The 18,964-nt window shown below is 36.2% G+C and overlaps 5 protein-coding genes across 5 annotated transcripts; 3 read left to right on the forward strand and 2 right to left on the reverse strand.

Moving 5' to 3' along the window:
* The first annotated feature begins 1,377 nt into the window (after window positions 1-1,377).
* LOC108839991 (putative clathrin assembly protein At4g40080) lies at window positions 1,378-2,838 on the forward strand. Its single transcript, XM_018612802.2, has 2 exons — window positions 1,378-1,931; window positions 2,042-2,838. Exons 1-2 carry the CDS (start codon window positions 1,498-1,500, stop codon window positions 2,733-2,735), a joined length of 1,128 nt encoding a protein of 375 aa, XP_018468304.2. The 5' UTR covers window positions 1,378-1,497; the 3' UTR covers window positions 2,736-2,838.
* Window positions 2,839-3,298: 460 nt separating this feature from the next.
* On the reverse strand, window positions 3,299-7,646 carry LOC130502389 (classical arabinogalactan protein 3-like). Its single transcript, XM_056997184.1, has one exon. The coding sequence runs from the start codon at window positions 3,891-3,893 to the stop codon at window positions 3,462-3,464; it is 432 nt and encodes a 143-aa protein (XP_056853164.1). The 5' UTR covers window positions 3,894-7,646; the 3' UTR covers window positions 3,299-3,461.
* Window positions 7,647-8,510: 864 nt separating this feature from the next.
* On the forward strand, window positions 8,511-9,712 carry LOC130502390 (uncharacterized). The gene is made up of 2 exons (XM_056997185.1): window positions 8,511-9,234; window positions 9,410-9,712. The coding sequence occupies exons 1-2, from the start codon at window positions 8,889-8,891 to the stop codon at window positions 9,457-9,459; spliced, it is 396 nt and encodes a 131-aa protein (XP_056853165.1). The 5' UTR covers window positions 8,511-8,888; the 3' UTR covers window positions 9,460-9,712.
* A 1,290-nt stretch (window positions 9,713-11,002) lies between these two features.
* On the forward strand, window positions 11,003-14,205 carry LOC108842885 (nucleobase-ascorbate transporter 11). Its single transcript, XM_056997187.1, has 10 exons — window positions 11,003-11,713; window positions 11,799-11,896; window positions 11,976-12,146; window positions 12,231-12,331; window positions 12,412-12,547; window positions 12,622-12,672; window positions 12,769-13,056; window positions 13,136-13,370; window positions 13,449-13,729; window positions 13,824-14,205. The coding sequence occupies exons 1-10, from the start codon at window positions 11,146-11,148 to the stop codon at window positions 14,034-14,036; spliced, it is 2,142 nt and encodes a 713-aa protein (XP_056853167.1). The 5' UTR covers window positions 11,003-11,145; the 3' UTR covers window positions 14,037-14,205.
* A 35-nt stretch (window positions 14,206-14,240) lies between these two features.
* LOC108842884 (probable glycosyltransferase At5g03795) lies at window positions 14,241-16,054 on the reverse strand. The gene is made up of 5 exons (XM_056997188.1): window positions 15,481-16,054; window positions 15,122-15,408; window positions 14,813-15,045; window positions 14,573-14,730; window positions 14,241-14,485 (listed from the first exon to the last, which is right to left on the reverse strand). Exons 1-5 carry the CDS (start codon window positions 15,937-15,939, stop codon window positions 14,384-14,386), a joined length of 1,239 nt encoding a protein of 412 aa, XP_056853168.1. The 5' UTR covers window positions 15,940-16,054; the 3' UTR covers window positions 14,241-14,383.
* Between the last annotated feature and the right edge of the window lie 2,910 nt (window positions 16,055-18,964).

Consider the following 18,964-nt stretch of genomic DNA (forward strand, 5'->3'; position numbering starts at 1 on the left):
AATTCATCTCCCACTAATCCTCCTTATAAAATTTTGGTAAAAATAATAAAAACACGATGCAGTCGAGTGAAAATGGACTAGGATTGCGTCAAAAATAATGAGATCTCTTCACTTGACACATAAATTCTATTTTTCAATCGATTTTGCAAATTTTCTTTCTTTTTAAAGCTTTTCTCATTTCTCATTTTTCTAAAAATTTTATTATGTTTTTAATTCTTGGCCTGACATGAAAGCCCTGTAAAAAAGTAATTTTTGGTTAAACTAAAGATCCGACTTTGTGTGGGATGTTTTTTACCTCACTTTCCTTTAATCTAAATCCCGTCAGATTCTGCAATTATCTTTGATGCTTATTAGCTGTGTATATTTTACTTGTAATCCGTTAATGTCTTACAAGATATAACTGATCCAACACTGTAAATAGTTTTCTTTCTGATAGCTCTTCTAACAACTACGGGGCAAACAATTAAGTTAACCATTTGATTACCGCGCTAAACTTCAGTAGCAATAGCTCCACTAACCGAACTTATGTGCCTCGTATTCTATTGTTACGGTAACTAGGATTGTTGGTGAGGGCATTAATATCAAACTTCTTTTCGTTTTGGTTAAGTCTATACACACCACTTATCAACTTGTGTTGGTTTTGTGTGTGTTGTTTGTAGTATTTTCTTGTCTGAAATCAAGGAAAAGGCAACTTGTACGATGATACATCTCGACCTGAAAGCATTCATTAATTCGAACCCTATCGAAGGGACAAACAATTCGTGTATGAGCATTGAACATGTGGGCTGATATAGGCGAAGCGCAGATCTGGTGGATTAGACTATTTCATTAAACAAGTGGTGACAAAAAATATACTAATAGTTATTAGCCCAATTGACAATAATTTGCCTAGTTTCCATTTTACAAACCTTTTTCAAGTTCATCAAAAACTCAAGTTATTATAATTGTTACCCTTTGAAGCTTATTCGAGATAACTTTTTCTTTTTGCGTTTCCTCTTTCAAGTGTATAAAAAATAATGCACTGTTCATATTTGATATATGCAAGTTTGTAACCTTCATGATAACAAAAACTGATCACATTCTGCATTATTTTCTACGTGGACTTAACAACACATTGACCATAATAAACACATCAAATTTTTTTTTGCCCTTTTCAAGGAATAGTTTGATTTTGTACAAACGTACGTTACCCTTTTAAGAATGGGTGAATAAAGAGATGATTCCATTTTAAAATTGTTTGAATATGGAAAGTAGTCTGGTAAGAACTAGAACAAAAAAAAAGGATGGTTGAGGAGAGATTCTTCATTGATATATATTGCTTATTTTGACCCATGTTGTTGGTACATCTAATCAAATAAAAACAGTTTCCATTCTTGACCCAAAAAAAAAACAAATATTATATTTATGTTATCTCTCTTTACTAATCAGCAAAAAGGAAGTCATAATATATCTTTGTAGTTCATCATCGTCCAACCCAAAGGCTAAAAGCTCTAATCGATGGGAAGAATCACAGCTCTAATCGGGATGATCAAAGACAAAGCTTCTCAAGGCAAAGCTGCCCTCGTCTCGTCAAACCCAACAAGCAAATCCCTCTCTTTCCATCTCTCCGTCCTCCGTGCCACCACTCACGACCCTTCGACTCCCCCGGGAAATCGTCACCTCGAAGTCCTCCTCTCCGCCGGTACTGGCTCCCGAGCCACCGCAGCTTCCGCCGTCGAAGCCGTCATGGACCGTCTCCACACGACCGGAGATGCCTGCGTCGCTCTCAAGTCACTGATCATCGTCCATCACATCGTCAAGCACGGTCGCTTCATCCTGCAAGATCAGCTCTCTGTTTTTCCAGCTTCCGGTGGTCGGAACTATCTGAAGCTTTCTGGGTTTAGAGACGAGAAGTCCCCTTTGATGTGGGAGCTTTCTTCTTGGGTCAGATGGTTAGTTAATAAAGTTTCAGTTTTTATGTTAAAGTTTGAATTTTTATATGTTTGATCTCTGTTCTGTTCTGTTCTGTTTTTTTTTGAACTAATCTATGTTCTGTTCTTAGGTACGCTTTGTATCTTGAGCATCTATTATCAACTTCAAGAATCATGGGCTTCTTCGTTTCTTCAACATCGAGCACGATCCACAAAGACGAATACGAAGAAATGGTTTCGTCTCTTACCAACGCTGATCTGCTCCGTGAAATCGACGCGCTCGTCGGGTTACTACAAGAAGCATGTAAGATTCCGGATGTACCCTTCTGTGGCGGCAAATCTCTCGCGGACATGATCATCAGTTTGGTCGGAGAAGACTACGTGTCTTCGGTCAACGAGCTTTACACGAGACTCGGCGAGTTTAAAGACCGGTCCAACATTTTGAGCTTTGGAGATACGATAGAGCTTGTATGCGCTTTGAAGAGTCTCGAGAGTTGTAAAGAAAGATTGTCTGTGATGTTCCATGGGATTGGGAAGCGGGCTTGGATCGATGGGTTCTGGAGTTTGGTTCGTGAGGTCAAGGGCACGATTGGCGGTTTAGAAGATGGTTATGAGAAAATTGAGAAATCAATTATTGGGGTTGGGAGGAGAGGAAAAGGATATGAATCGGCTCGGTTTACTGATGGAGGATATGAATCGGCTCGGTTTACTGATCGGTTAGTTATTGGTTATGGTGATGCTGTTCGGTTTTCTTCCGGTAGATTTTCTAATGTTGATCGGTTTAATTATCCAGTTTCTAGTCAAACGACTTTGAACGTCTTGTGATTTTTTCTTTTTGGTCAGATCAGATGTTTTGTGAATTTTGTAAGACAGATTTCAGTGACAGAAAGCTAAAGATTTTTTTTAAAGAAAATTCACAGTAATGATTTATACGTTTCTGATGATCTCGGAAAAGATAATTGTTTCGATCACTATTTCGGATATATTTCTAATGCATCCACTAGAAAGTCAAGGCGTAGACAGTGATTACATTTATTTGTGGGATGTTGATGTAATAAGAACGGTTGGAGTTTTGAAATTAGACTAACACCTAAGCTTTGCTTTTTCATTTATTGAAAAAGTTAATGGACTATACATTACTAATTTACTATGTTTCTATAAGGAAACTAATGAACAAACACCTGACTTTCGGCAAAAACTATCTGGTTATGAATATGTGACTAATCTAGATGCTTACTAGCCAACGATTTATAGTAAGATTGTGTTGTTGTTTTTTTTTTGTGTGAATGACATGAAAACAATTCTGAGTAAAAATACTATTCACGTGATATCAGAATAAAATTCCGAATCTCTCCCTCAGGTTATTCCCATGGTCCATCAGAGTTATAAAGAATAAAAAGAAAACATAAACCACCAACAAAGAGGAAGAAACACAGAATGTATTAGAGAGAATATAAAGATTCTTCAAACAAATCATGACAAGTTAAAAAAAAAAAGAGAGCAACCAAAAAGCAAAGGATAGAGAAAGAGGGTAATGTACACAAGGCTCTCCTAAGCCAAGACGATGGCGTACAAGGCTCCGGCAATGACGGTGCTCACAAGGAAAGCCTTGTTAGTCAATGATGAGTCAGCAATTGGTCCTTCAGCAGCCGGAGATGGTGATGGTGTTGGTCCTGATGGGCCTGGAGCCATGGCTTCTGGTTTCGGGGGAGAAGCGACAGGGGAAGTTTTTGGAGACTTGGTCGGTGATGAGACAGTGGGAGGAGTCGCCGGAGCTGGAGTTGGCTCGGTAACCATAACCGGTGGTGAAGCAACCGGTACTGGAGAAGGTGGCTCAGCGGTTGGTGTAATAGCAGGAGGAGGAGAGGGAGACTCTACCGGTGGGAGAACCATGATGGGTGCAGGAGCCGGAGCTTGAGCCATACAGGACGTGGCCAATAGACCAAGAAAGATCAGAGCTTGCATTGTCTTAAGAGCTGCCATCGATCTCTGTTTCAAACGTCTTTCGTTTGTCTGTAGAGATGGAGAAACTGAGAAAGCTCTTGTCCTCGTTGGTGGTGGAGACAAGAGGACAAGCTTTTGTATATATAGCTTAAGAAGATTATATTTAATTCTACTAAAGTAAATGATTTTAGAATGATTATTTAATATCTGGACAGTTTAATCATGCAAGCACATACAGTATCACATAGATATACACTTCTTATAAGTTTTTGTTTATTGATTTGGAATATCAAAACCAGTAGTGCTTACCAAGTCTCTTGATTTGGGAAGTTTTCTTGAGGAACCATCTACATGGAGGAGCACCAATCGGAAGCATATAATATAATAAATATATTAAGAGTTGTAGATAACCATGTGTTATTTTAAAAACTGGTAATTAGCTATTGTTGACAGGTTGTAGCCTTGTAGGTAACTTCACTTTCTGGTTTACCGTGTCAAATGCAGCCTGATCTATAACGACCTTGGCTTTTCTTAAGCTTACTTATATATACCATGTATCGTGACGTTTGGCGGCTTAAAACATGTGAGAAATTTTACAATTTCATCTCGCAATGTAATAAGTAATAACTCGTCAGTTTTGTAGAAATATATATTACTATCAGACGAGATTACATCGAATTAAGGAAATTGACATATTTCGTGCCAACCTATATGTTTGGAATAACTTTTTTGTTTTGTTTATGTTAAGCGTCAAGTCCACGCGCAATTACTTGGTTCCCACTAAGGTTGAGACGAGGCAGACAAGCAACTTATTATCTGTGTATGATGATGACACATTTATATTATTAAATGAAAAAAAACTAAACCGAAATTCTAAAACCAACAAAAGTAAACAAAAAGCAAACCAAATTCCAGATGAATCCTAATAAAATTACATTGCTCTAAATATGGTTAGGCCGTAGCAAACAGCAATTTGCAGAGGTGAAGCTGCAAAACTCATATATATATATGCTAGGATGTTTGATACGGGCACAATATGGACCCTTCTCAAACTGGCTAGATGGATAGATATATCAAGGCACTGGATGAAATGGTGATGGAAATGGAATGATACTTGAGATGGTGATGGGATCCGGTTTGTGATGCTTGAAAGAGAATTGTGGAGGATGAGAAACAACAAATGGTCGTGTTAACCAACTTGTTATCTCAGTGGATGAATGATGGCGTGATAATGGAGGATGAATTCAATCTGGTTGTTCGTATAAACAACCCGGAAAGAACAATCTTTTTGTTCGTATAAACACTTCAAACAGATCTTTACCTTACAGGCCCGGCTCTGGGATAAAGCCCGTAAAACAAAGACTTTATGCGCTAGAATTGAGAGGAGCGCCAAACAAATGCTATATAATTAACTTTAGCTCGGTGGTTTATGTACTTATCCTTTAATTTAACGGTTAGGAGTTTGATTCTTCCTCTTTTTTTTTTGTTCTTTTATTGTAGAATAAATAACAATTTAAAGTTTTCATTCCTTTAAAAATTTAAACGATTTACATACAATTTCTAACAGATTTGGTCTCTTTTATCATAAATGTTGTACTAAATAATATGTAAAATAAACCTTTTAATTAAGCAAAACATTAGGTACGTTCTTCTTGCCATTTTTTCTGTTTTTAATTTATTTATTAAATATATGTGTAAACAAAAGATACCGTAACAATGGATTTAAATTATATGCTTCTTATATTGTACATCTCATTTTTACTTTTAGAAATTTATGAAATCTAAACAAACAAATTATCATAAATTAAGTTGTGAGTATTTCATAAAGGGAATTTGATGTTGATGTTAAAATATTTTTTTTCTATTGAAATCTTAACATAGTTTTATCATATGTATTTCCATATCATACATTTATTTTTACTTATAGAAAATGCCACCAAAAATATAAGATTAGTAATCAACAAAATGGACCATCAATGCTATTTGAACCGAGTTGGCTTGAAATTTTTGGTTATTGAAAGTTTATCAGTAAATAAAATATATTTTTAATTAAAACAAATATATCATATTGTTTATTTACATAATCATCAAAATACAATAAAAATTTAATTGAAAACTAAGGACATTATTAATACGCTTTAGGCGCCAAATAAGTCTGGACCGGTACTGTTATCTTGGCCAGAAAAGTTGCTCATCTGGCCAAGGTGTTAGCAAAAAGGACATGGGAGAAAATCAGCGGTAAACTTTAGAATTTTAGTTTTCACAAATTTAACTCTGATTTTAACTCTGATTTTCAATCTCTTGGTGTTTATTACAACTTGGTTGAAGGGAAACGCAGAAGAGGCGATCTCCTATGGAAAAGACGTTCTGACAAGCATCTACAAAGGATGGTTCAAGGGGAAGAAGAAGTTACCCAAGAAGGAGGATGTGGAGCAGTATTTTAAACCGCATTTTCCAGCAATGTTTTTAGAAGATTCAAAGTAGAGTCTTATCTCTTTAAAATCATAAGAGTTTCTTCGTAATTAATCATAAGTGTCCTCATAATTAATCACCCACGATTCAAAGTAATCTCTTTCTTGTTCAAGAATCAAGATGGTGATGTTTACTGCAACTTTCACGTTATCATTGACAGACTTGTCAAGGATCGTCACGTTTACGTGCACATGTATTTTATTCGTACATACACATACGTCAACTTCTTGTGTGAGAGAAATGTCCTACACAAACAAAAACTATTTTTATCTACTTTTTTTTCTTTTTTAGCTTTATTGTGTAATATTTTATACATAACTGAATTATCCAACGATAACAATAGGATTTTGCTTTCTACTATATATGATTCCTGTAGTTAACAAGGAACAAATACAGACGTTATATATATTCGCAAATCGAGGGAACCGATGACATTAGAAGATATTGAAGTTAATTAAAAGCTTACTCTTCAGAAGTCAGAACTATATTCTTTTCTTTAAAAAAATATGAAACTCTATTTTTTTTCTTTCCGTTTATTCAATGTTCAAAAACTCGCTAGGCGTTCCTCGTACGTTTGGGTTGGGCCTAGCGTATAATGAGAAAATCGAGAATTAAGCGGGGATTAATCGGGAATTTATTTTAGGGCATTTATATAACTTTAAGGTTTAGATATTAAATTTGTGAAAACATACCAACGTTTAAACGTGGTCTAGTGGTTTCCCCTTCTCTTAAAGTTGCAAAGGACACGGGTTCGATGGTAGGTGAATCACTTTTTTTTATTTTCTCAGGAATTAGGTTTAATTATAGGGAAATGACAAAACTACCCTCTTCTTCAACCTCCCCACCTGCAATTTTTGCAGCCGTCTTTCACCTTTTTCTTACGATTTTATGATGTTTTTGGTTGATAATTGTCGATTTAAACATATATTGAACAGATTTATGATATAATATGTGATTCTGGGCTCAAAAACCTACAAAACAATCGTTTTAAAAAAAATTCCGAGGAACTGACCGAATCAATGGAAATCGCCACGGTGTGCCGTCGTCTCACGTTTTTCCGACGCGTTTTCGGCCACCTGGAGCGCGTTTTCGAACAAGGGTTTATTCTAGTTACGAGAGAGAGAGATATTCTAACGGATCATCATTCATCAGTGATAGTTGTTTCGGCTTGTCTTTCTGTTGCTATTATTCCCCCTCACAAAGTCATCTCTATCCATAACTGACAAACAAATAAATCAGCCAATTAAAAAACCAAGAGTTATTTTTATTTTAGGTTTGTTTAGTAACATGCTTCCAAAACAAGACGCAATTTGAAATGGTAATATTAACTAAAAAGAACTATTCTTAATTCAACATTTAGGAAAATGTATAGTTGGCTAATGAAATGGTTTTTGATGTTTTATAGCAAATTCACAAATTATGAGTTAAATAATTTATACTATCATTTCTCATACGTGTGTGTGGGCTCATTCATTAGTTGGTGTCTTTCATTTCTTGACAACACAACAACACCAGCAAGGCTGTTGAAAAGATGTGGTGGTCAACGCAAAATTTGATTAGCGAAAGGGAAACTACGTACAAACTTAAACCGGTATTTGCCACGAATGTTTCGTAGAAGATTCACTGAAAGTATATTAAAGAGGTCTTATCTCTTAAAACCATTAGAGTTTCCTGGTGTAATTAATCACCCACAGCCACGAGTTAAGAAAATTACTCCCTCTGTTCCACGTTATGTAATGTTTTAGGTTATTGCACATAGATTAAGAAAATACATATTTTTATGTAATTTATCTTGATAATATAAAAACATATTAAATAAAACTAGTTTAACCAATAATAAAAAAGTACAGTATTTTATAATTGGTCATAAAATTCAAATCATATTAAATTCTATCTAGATTAGTGAGAACATCACTTAAAATGGGACAAAATAAAAATCCTAAAACACCAATTAAAATGGGACGGAAGGAGTATAACTATAGCCAGATGAGTTTGACACGTGTCCGTAACTTGAGCCTCAAACACACGCAAAACATTGGATAAAATACGACACATCATCAAAAAAATTGGACGGTGGTAGGGATACACTTGTCCCTGAATCAACGGTAGATAGGAACTCTTACCCTTATTTCTTACTATTATCAATCAAATTTAATAAATAATAATAGTAGTTTTTGTTTTTGGATCATATCATAAAATCGTAGTTTAATGATTGGATAATCAGTTTTGTGGCCGTTGGATCTTGACTAAAACCAAAAGATTGGAGAAAATCGAATTTTATAAATTGCAGAAGAAGACGACGACTAGCTCCTTGTGTAGAAGAGACAAATCTGGTTCGGAAGGAGGAGGAGGAGGAGGAGGAAGACGATAGATAGTTTGGTCTTAAAACTTTTTGTTGTCTGATCGATTTAATCTCTTTCCTGGAAAATCGAGCTCGAAAGTTTTGTCCTTTTTTTTTCATTTTAGACATTTCTTTCAATTAATTGGGCTGTCAATTTTGACATTTTCTTGAATTTAAGAAAACTGGGTTCGACTTCAACGGAAACAATCTGATTCTTGAAAATGATCAAGAAAAAGACTTGGCCTTGGTGGTTATTAGGTGGTAAAAAGGAGAAAGAGACCGAAGCTCGAGCCAAAGGAAAGGTTATCAAGAGGAAGGAGCTGGAACTTGAGAGCTTTGGTTCCTCTGGCTCAGATTCTGTAGCTGTTGCTTCTGCTGCTGCTTCTGCTGCTGTTGAGTGGTCTGTTGGATGGACTGAACCACTTGGACCTGGTTTCCAAAGCGAAGAAGAAGGAGATGATGGTGGATTCTTAGTTCTGGTTCCTTGTTACAGAGCTGTCGCTGAAGGCTCTGGTAATAAACAGCTCTTGACTGCTGTCAAGAATCTCCCCAGCGGTCTGTCTCCTGGTATGAACTGTTATCTCTCTTTGGGTTGATTTTAAAAGGCTCATGCTTGTTGTGTAGTACTTGCTTATGAATATTTGGTGTGCTTAGTATCATGGGAATGCTATATGTGTAACTTGGCTGTTGAGTGCAAACTTTTCTGATTCAGTTTGGGTTTTTGTTCCAATTAAATGTGCAGATGGGAAGAATTACATGGATCAATGGCTTTCATCTCTGGAGAACCTTTGACCAGGAGGTCTCTTCCTTTTGTAGTTAGTTAGTAGTTTTAGGTATCTAACAACGCTCTGAAGAATCATTTTGGTTACTACATAAATCCTGAAAACCAATTAAAAGGAGAAAAAGAGAAGAAGAAGCACAAGTAGCTAGTTTTACGGTTTAGATTAAGGTGATGGGTATTGTTTATATTGATCTCGGATTCAGATGATGAGTATTGTTTATATTGAACTTGTAAAAGGATTAAGCTTGAAAAGGAAGAAGAAGACGCACAAGTAGTAGTTAAGATGATAGGGTAGTGTTTATATTGATCCTGGAAAAGGGTTAAGTCCAAATAGGAAGAAAAAGAGTTGAGAACAAAAAAAAACAATGCATGCGTGGGTTACATTTGATCAATGAAAGAGGGTGGAGAACAGTTAACATTGATCCTAGGAAAGGATTTGAAACTGAAAGTAAGGAATAGGGGATTGGGTTGGAGGAGGAGGAAGAAGAATCAGTAGGGTTTAACATCAACATTTGATGGAACTGATGGTATGGTGGATTTATGGAAGGGATTCATGGTAAAAAGTCTTCAATGTTAAATACACAAAAAGAGTGATGTATATACTCTTATGTTGCCCTGTATCATATAAACTCCTATTTATTTCGTCAAGAGTGAGTTTGAAAGTTATTGCAGATTGTATGTAGTTTATTGACTACCACTGATCTCTTTGTATATAGTAAAAGGTAATCCACTGTAATTATTGATGTTAAAAGGAATAAAAATATGTTTATATTGTAATTGGTGAAGCAGGAATTGTTTTCCCCAGATTCTCTCTGTCTTGGATGGATTCTTTGGATCTAGTTTTTGAATTTGAGATTTCAAGACTACATCAAAAGTATTTTAGTAAGAAAAAGTACACCAAGAGTAGATTAATACTTTTCTTTCAAAAGAGAAAAAGACTAATATACTTTTTATTTATTTATTCTTCCGTTTATCATCTGTTGCTAAAAGCATCCACCGTCATTAAGTAGCAAACTATTATCAAGGAGCTAAATGTTTGAAAACTTAGGGGGTGTATTCAACTGGGAATTTTAAGTGATTTGTATTAAAATGATAAATTCATTGTTATTCAAACATGGATTTTAAAAAACACTTTAAAATCTAGTATTATTGGACTTGACATTTTATAAAACACTCTGAAATCCACTGTTATTGAACAAAATTTAAGTTTGAGATTTTAGAGAAAGTATCTAGAATATTTGAGGGGAGTTCCTTAGTTATAAAAATAAAAATCTAAATCCTACTATTTTAGATGAGATTTTAGAGTATTTTAACAAAATCACACCAAATTCTCTAATTCTCCTGCAATCATCTCAAAACTCATTAAAATCCAAATCACTTCAAATTTCAGATTCAATACACCCACTTAGTCTTAAAGAAAACTTTATATTGCACCACTTTAATCATTTTGGTAAATGTGAACGCATTTACATATTAAGGGTAGCATAGTAATTTAGCTAGCGTAAAGACAAACCGATGATAGGTTTGATGTCGTCGACATGAGTGAGAATGATAACTTACGTAACGCTCTGTTTCCTCTCACTTTTCAAACCCAAAAAAAGGAAGAAGAAGAAGCTAGAACTGAACTTGAAAGAGCTCAGTTCACAGCTCTTTAAGTAAGCTTCTACTTTCTCTTATTACTTAAGTGCTTGGGAACAATGGAGTCCGGGTCGGGTTTGGATCAGAGTAATAAGAGCAAAGGAAGCGGTAACAGTGGAGAGGGAAAGTTCGGTGCATTCTTGAAGAGAGTAGAACCCTTCTTACCGAGAAAGGACTTGAACCCGTTAGAGCTAAGATCCTGGGCCAAGAAAACCGGTTTTGTCTCGGATTACACAGGCGAAACCAGCAGCACGAGTACTGGTGACAAGCTCGCTGAGAGCATCAGCTCTGGTTATGATTTGCCAAAAGGCAGAAGAGATGATGGTCAAACAGATCAAGTGCCGTCTCGCCAAACCGACCGGGAACCGATTCTTGGGCGAAGTAGACGATCCGATATCGGATCTGATTCAAGCAGGTCAAAACCGGGTTCTATAGTGGAAGAGAGAGGATCAAACCGGAACGAGGATAGAAACGCCGATGAGACACCGTTGGAGAATGAAGGAGGCGGGAAAAGAAGTAGAGATTTGGAAAATGGGTGTTACTATCTAGGCGGTGGAGAAGATGGAGAAGGTTGGCCTAAACCCATTGTAATGAAGTATGGTCTCAGAGACAATCCTCCTGCCTTCGGTTAGTTTCTTCAATCAAGATTCTTCCAACACATGTTCTGGAAGATTCTTTTGATGTTGATTCTTTATTTATTTTTTAAATGCAGTTCCGCTTATCTATTACGGTTTGCAACACTATCTATCACTTGCTGGTTCACTTGTCTTTATACCTCTCGTCATCGTCCCAGCCATGGATGGTTCCGATGTAAGCTTCTTGTGTGAATACTTCCTTGGTTTGGTTCTTGACTAACTCTTTAGACTTAAATGATGATGATGATGATCAGAAAGATACAGCCGCAGTGATTTCAACGATGCTGCTTCTTACTGGAATCACAACCATACTTCACTGTTATTTCGGCACTCGGCTTCCTTTGGTCCAAGGAAGCTCTTTTGTTTACTTAGCCCCGGCTTTGGTTGTCATCAACTCTCAGGAGTTTAGGAACCTCACTGACCATGTAAAGCTTTTGCTAAAAAAAACAAGAAGGATTTGTTTTTCTTTGGGAAACTTTTGGGACAAAACTTGTGTGTGTTTTGTGCAGAAATTTAGGGAGATAATGAGAGAACTACAAGGAGCTATAATCGTTGGTTCATTGTTCCAGTGCATTTTGGGATCCACTGGTCTCATGTCTCTCCTTCTTAGGTTGTTGATTCCACAAAGAAAAAAAAAACAGCAGTTTCTTAGATTATTATTTTTTTTATTATGTTTTCTTCCTTTTTCAGATTTATTAATCCTATTGTAGTAGCACCAACCGTAGCTGCGATAGGATTAGCATTCTTTAGCTATGGATTTCCACAAGCCGGCACTTGTGTTGAGATCAGCGTTCCTGTAATAGTTCTCCTTCTCATTTGCACATTGGTAAGGTTCTGCTCCCTCATAACTTGAATAAACAACATGAGAGTATGCTTAGAAAATAATCTAACTTCTTTCAGTATCTCCGTGGAGTTTCAATCTTTGGTCATCGCTTATTCCGAATTTATGCGGTAATTTTTATTCATCTTTTTTGTTGTGAAAGTCTCAATCTTCTTCTAGAGCTAAGGATTTTTCTCTTTTTTTTTTGTTGCTTATCATGTTGCCAGGTGCCCCTTAGTGCTCTGATCGTCTGGACATATGCATTCTTTCTAACAGTTGGCGGTGCGTATGACTATAAAGGTTGCAACGCCGACATACCAAGCTCTAACATATTGATAAACGAATGTAAGAAACACGCGTATACTATGAAGCATTGCAGAACAGATGCTTCCAACGCCTGGAACACTTCTCCTTGGGTCAGAATCCCTTATCCGTTTCAATGGGGTTTTCCGTATTTTCACATGAGAACTTGTATCATTATGATCTTTGTTTCTTTGGTCGCATCAGTGGACTCGGTAAGTGTATGTTCGTGTTCGTCTTTTGTTAATACTTTGCTTGCTGCTAAATATGTATGTGTTACACTTGTGTTTGTAGGTTGGGACATATCATGCCACGTCAATGTTGGTGAATGCTAAGCGCCCTACACGTGGTATTGTGAGCAGAGGTGTTGCGTTAGAAGGCTTTTGCAGTTTGTTAGCTGGAATATGGGGTTCCGGTACCGGTTCAACCACGTTAACCGAGAATATTCATACAATCAATATCACCAAGGTGGCTAGCCGAAGAGCTTTGGCAATAGGAGCTATCTTCTTAATATTTTTCTCATTTGTGGGTAAGCATCATCATCATCTAATGAAGTGTAAATCTTTATACAGTTCCTCTCTAATTTTTTTTTTTTTAAATCATACAGGAAAATTAGGTGCTATTCTAGCTTCAATACCACATGCTTTGGCTGCTTCAGTGTTATGCTTTATATGGGCGCTTACAGTGGCTCTAGGTCTATCGAATCTCCGGTACACACAAACAGCGAGTTTTAGGAACATAACCATAGTTGGAGTCTCGCTGTTTCTTGGACTATCCATCCCTGCTTATTTCCAGCAGTATCAACCACTATCTACTCTGATACTACCGAGCTATTACTTGTCCTTTGGTGCCGCTTCAAGTGGGCCATTCCAAACGGGCATCATGCAAGTAAAGCCACTTTCTCTTTGCCTTTGATCAGCATTTTTTTTTTGTTCTGGACAGTGACAGAGTCATGAGTCTCTTCTTATTATGCAAACTGCAGTTGGATTTTGCAATGAACGCTGTGATGTCTCTGAATATGGTTGTAACGTTTCTACTGGCGTTCGTGTTGGACAACACTGTACCGGGTAGTAAGGAAGAGAGGGGAGTTTATGTGTGGTCACGAGCTGAGGACATGGAGTTGGACCCTGCAATGCAAGCCGATTACTCGTTGCCAAGAAGAGTTGCTCAGTTTTTCGGTTGCAGATGTTGCTAGTAGATGTCTTAAGATCCAGTTTCATTGTTTTTTTTTTCAGTAGCTTACAGAGAGAGAGAGAGAGAGAGAGAGAGAGAGAGAGATAGAGAGAGAGAGACCCACATGTTCTTACTTAATATATGGAAGAAAAGGGTGTTCTAATGGAAGAAAAGTAGCAGGTTGTGAGAAACTGACAAATCCACAGATGGAGCAGAGTTACACAAATACACAAGAATAATGAAATTTTCCTCAAAAGATTGTTGTTGTTTGTGTTACATCGCGCTATTAAAAAAACTTACAAGAGGTGTACATATTAGGTTGGGACCGTATCTACCGGGTTGGAAAAAAAAGAAGAAAAGAGTGTTTGATCAGTACTTGATGACATGGTGGCGTAACCATAACTCATACATGATCATGTGAAACGCATCGAATTTAACTGGTGGTGAGTTCCATTGAAAATGCTTCTGAACCTGCAACTCAACAAAGACCAATCATCATCAGCTTCTTGTTAACACAATCTTGAAGAAAAAGGGTGAAACATTTTTTTTATCTTTTACCTTGACTAAGTTGTTATGCAACGAAACAAACTCTGATTGTGGTATCTTCTTGAGTATCTGCTTCAGGTCATAGACATCTCGCTCTCTGAGCACAACCGCAAACTTTCTCCAATCCAGAATGTCGTTGAAAGGCAGATCATAGTAGTCTGACAATATAACTGCCCCAAAAAACAAAAAGATTCATCAGTTTTTTAGTCACCCTCTCATTGAGTGGACGATCAAAAGCACACAAACACTTACCAGGAACACAACCGTAATGGATGGAGTCAGTAATACGAGCACTGTTGACTTGAGAACCACCAGGGCATATACAGAACTTAGTCCTGTAGAATCTCTTCTGATACACCAAATGCCCCGTTGCCCTGTTAATCCTGTTGTTCGAAATATCGAGCTCTGTGTCGTTCTCCCACACACGTGCAAGTATCACCCGTATCTTTGAGTTTCTATGACCAGCCCAAAACCCAAGCGTCGTCCTGTGTAACCACCACCAAACACTATTAGTAACATTCTGACTATGCAAAACTACTAAACCATTCCTAAGGCTATTACCGGTTCTCAACATCGTTGCCACCGGCAGGGAGTGCAAAAGGCTGAAGCACTTGAGGCAAGGCAACATCTTTATGAGGAATGAAACCAACATTGTAGCTGGGCGAGCACACAACTCTAATCGTGTTTTTGATCAGAAGAGGAGTTCCTTCGAACGCTCTAACACCAACGTCGTGGCAAGTGACAAAGAAGTGATCAGCTCCCAATGTTCTGTTCCAAAAAGGATACTTTGCGATCAACCCATCAACGTAGTCCTGAACAATCACAGTCATGTTCTCATACGTTGTCCCCTGCCAAAAACACAAAAAAAGCATCAACCTTTATCGCAATTTAAAGTGAATCAAAGCAGTAAAGAGTCTTACTTTGCCACGCATCTTGTGAGCAGAGACAGGGACGAAGAAGAGATCCGCCTCGTCTGGATCCAGCGTGCGGAACCGGCTCTCTCTGATGTTCTTGAAGAAGTAACCCTCGCTGGCGTATTTGCCGGTGACTTTCCTGGGAGTCTGGAAAAAGGTGTCGGGATCTCCGTCGGGGTAAATGTAGACCTTGAACTTCTTCTCCATCTCCGCGTAATTCGACCGGAACGACTCGGGGGAGTGATACACATCCGAGTAGTCTTCTTCCTCCTTTGCGGAGAAGGTGTGTGGGAGCTGATTGGAGCCTACGAGGATGGGAGACGGCGGCGAAGTGCGGAGGGAATTGAGAGAGAGGTAGAAGAGGGAGAGGAAAGTGAGGACGGCGAGTGTGAGGAGTGATCCTTTCAGCGAACACAACGGCGAGGAGGAGGAGGAAGAGAGCTGCGACGGTTTGACGATCGTCATTTCGGACCGGACTGGATCTGTAACCAAAAAGCTCTCCCCTTTTGTCTCCACGGAAGCTCTCACATGTGCATTACATATATCAAGGAAGAATATGATGCTTTATTAACATGGGTTTGTTTGATTAAATAACTCACAGAAATATTTTATTGTTATTGTATGTTTATCATTAGCAATTTAATTCGTTACACAGAATTTTAATCCTGTATCTTGTATTAGAGAAAGCAAAATCTTCTATGGGATATTCATTTATGTCAGCCGTGGGAGTATGTCTTTGTGGTTTAGATGTTTATATGTTACTGTTAATACTTGTACTTTTTAAGTGTTTAATTGTTCTAAGCCTCTTCTCCTCTTTTTTTTTTGTCGGCAAGTTGTTCTAAGCTCATAAAAAGGACATGATAACAAAATCAAACGCTCGAAAATGCAAGCAAACCAACACTCCTAAAACAAACAAGAAAATAAGCAAACAATCAAACAAGCAAATAAAGACGTTATGGATCTACTAATGAGATTGAAAAGTTGCAATCACAAAAAAGTGCTGAGTGGAAGATTCTTTCAACACCAACAAACTTTCCTACCCACCCTAGGGTAACAATAGCCACTGGCTCCAATTCTCAGTCTGCTTCATCACCATTAGCAGGTACTCTCCTTGCTCCAACTCAATCTAATATTATGGAAAATTTTTCTATCACCTATTATTGTCTCCGACACCAGAGCATGGGTTCAAGGGATAATTCATTGGCTTTTATGTATTCTCCCTACACATGAGAACCTCTCTCACCAGGATGGGTTCACGAGTGATGCTACGGCAAATTTCAACATGTCAAGAGGTAGAAGGCCAATAAAACCGATTCAAAAGTATATGGGTATTGAGTGGACCACGATACGAGAGAATGATGAACGAGGTCGTCAAGGCCGCGGATACCATATTCCTTAGTGTTTATTTATTCATTATCTTATTTCACTAAGCTTATGTACAATAAGTTTCTCATTTCTAAGTTAATGCTTAGTTTGACATGAGGATTGTCTCAAAATGCTTTCTAAAACTTTATGATTGAAAAACCATACCCTATATGTTTTTATGTTTTTAATTTGAATGCTCTTTTTCAAGAAAAAAATGTTTTAAGAAATAAGAGAACTTCCGAAGAACAAATATCCAAAACGTCCAGCCTTAGAGATTGCTTTTTCAAAAATATAAACTTTTTTATTTTTTTTAGTTATTAACTTTTCCAAACTTTTAAATAAATGGGGAGAGATTCTAAATAAAATCTTGATTGATTAGGAGGAACATAGTAATTATAAGTGTCAAATAAATGAAACAGGTTTGTCTCTAAAAATTTTGATGACAGGAAACTATGTTCTATTTGTTGTCGCAAATTTAATTTATTTTTCTTCTATAATCAGTCAAGTCTTATATAAAATTTATCCTGTTTTATTAAAAAGTTTTAAAAATTTAATAATGAAAACAAAATTTTAAAAATCTTATATTTTTGAAAAACAATAATCACTAAAGATGTTCAGATATTTGTTCGGATATGTGTCAGATATTTCAAGTTTTCGGATATTTTTTCTTTTAGAATAAGTATGTTTATATTAAAAAAATATTACAAAATTTCGATTTTTGTTTTCATTAAAGTTCACCAGTATGAAATCTTTTAAGGAACATAGCAATCATAAGTGTCAAACAAACAAAATAGGTTATCTCTAACAATCTTAATGACACGAAACCATGTTCTATTTGCTGTCACAAATGTTACGTATATTTCCTCCATAATCAATCAAGCATTGTATAGAATTTGTCCTCCTTTATTAAAAAGTTTGAAAAAGTTTTGAAAATGAAAATAAAAATTGAAAAATCTTATATTTTTAAAAAAGTAATCACTAAGGACGTTTGGATATTTGTTCGGATTTGTGTCATATTTCAAGTTTTCGGATATTTTAGTATAGATGTGTATATTTCAAAATTATAAGAGTTTTCTATTTTTTTATTTTCATTATTAACTTTTCGAACTTTTTTAAAAAAGAAGAGAGATTCAATATAAAAACTTGATTGATTAGGAGGAATAGTAATCATAAATGTCGACCAAAATGAACCAGGTTATCTTTAACGATTTTTTTTTAACTGGGATCTTTAACGATCTTAATGACAGAAAACCATGCTCTATTTGTTGTCACAAATTTTACGTATGTTTCCTCCATAAACAATCAAGCCTTATATAGAATCAAATGCTGCTGATTGTGGCAGAGGTTGAATTTTCATCATTATATAGAGATTGATTTCAACTGATGCTCTGAAATTCCATTCATCATTGAAAAAATACAGGGGAGGGGATGCAGATCACGACTGAAAAGCCTCTGAACAAGAGGAGGTTTTAAATCAAGACTGAAGAAATGAAAAGATTTTAAGCAAGTCGATTGTTAAAAGATTTCATACTGAGCTTCAAAGCAAACCAAACGCCTTGAGAGTTGAGAATGAGAAGCATTAATAGAGAGTCACCAAAATTTCAAACGGATCTATATATTTCAACGGATTTATGCATTTACACGGTCAAGATTTATCGGCAAAATACGACACCCTTTCCTTCTAATACTCTTCCGTCTAACGCTAGACTGCATCCCAACTGTCCATCTGAACCAAACCAAAAAAATAATATTCTAATTAACAAAGAAAGTTCCTTGTTAATGAATAATAGTCGTAAAAGGTAAATTAATTTATTAAATAATATTCTGATGGAGGAGAAAAGGAAATCAGGTTGAACTAATATTTCAAAAAAAAAAACTAATATTTCAAATTATTATGAAATACTTCATAAAACATAATTAGAACTTTTTTTAGTGAATAATTGTTACTTTCATAATAATATTCATACGTCCACATGAGAACGCTATTAATATAAAATACGTTATTTTGACTAAATATATAGAATTTGTCCTCCTTTATTAAAAAGTTTGAAAAGGTTAATAATCAAAATTAAAAAATTGAAAAATCTTATATTTTTGAAAAATCTTATATATAAAATACATTATT

This window comes from Raphanus sativus, unplaced genomic scaffold, assembly GCF_000801105.2.
Source record: "Raphanus sativus cultivar WK10039 unplaced genomic scaffold, ASM80110v3 Scaffold0537, whole genome shotgun sequence".
In the NCBI taxonomy this organism is placed as follows: domain Eukaryota; kingdom Viridiplantae; phylum Streptophyta; class Magnoliopsida; order Brassicales; family Brassicaceae; genus Raphanus; species Raphanus sativus.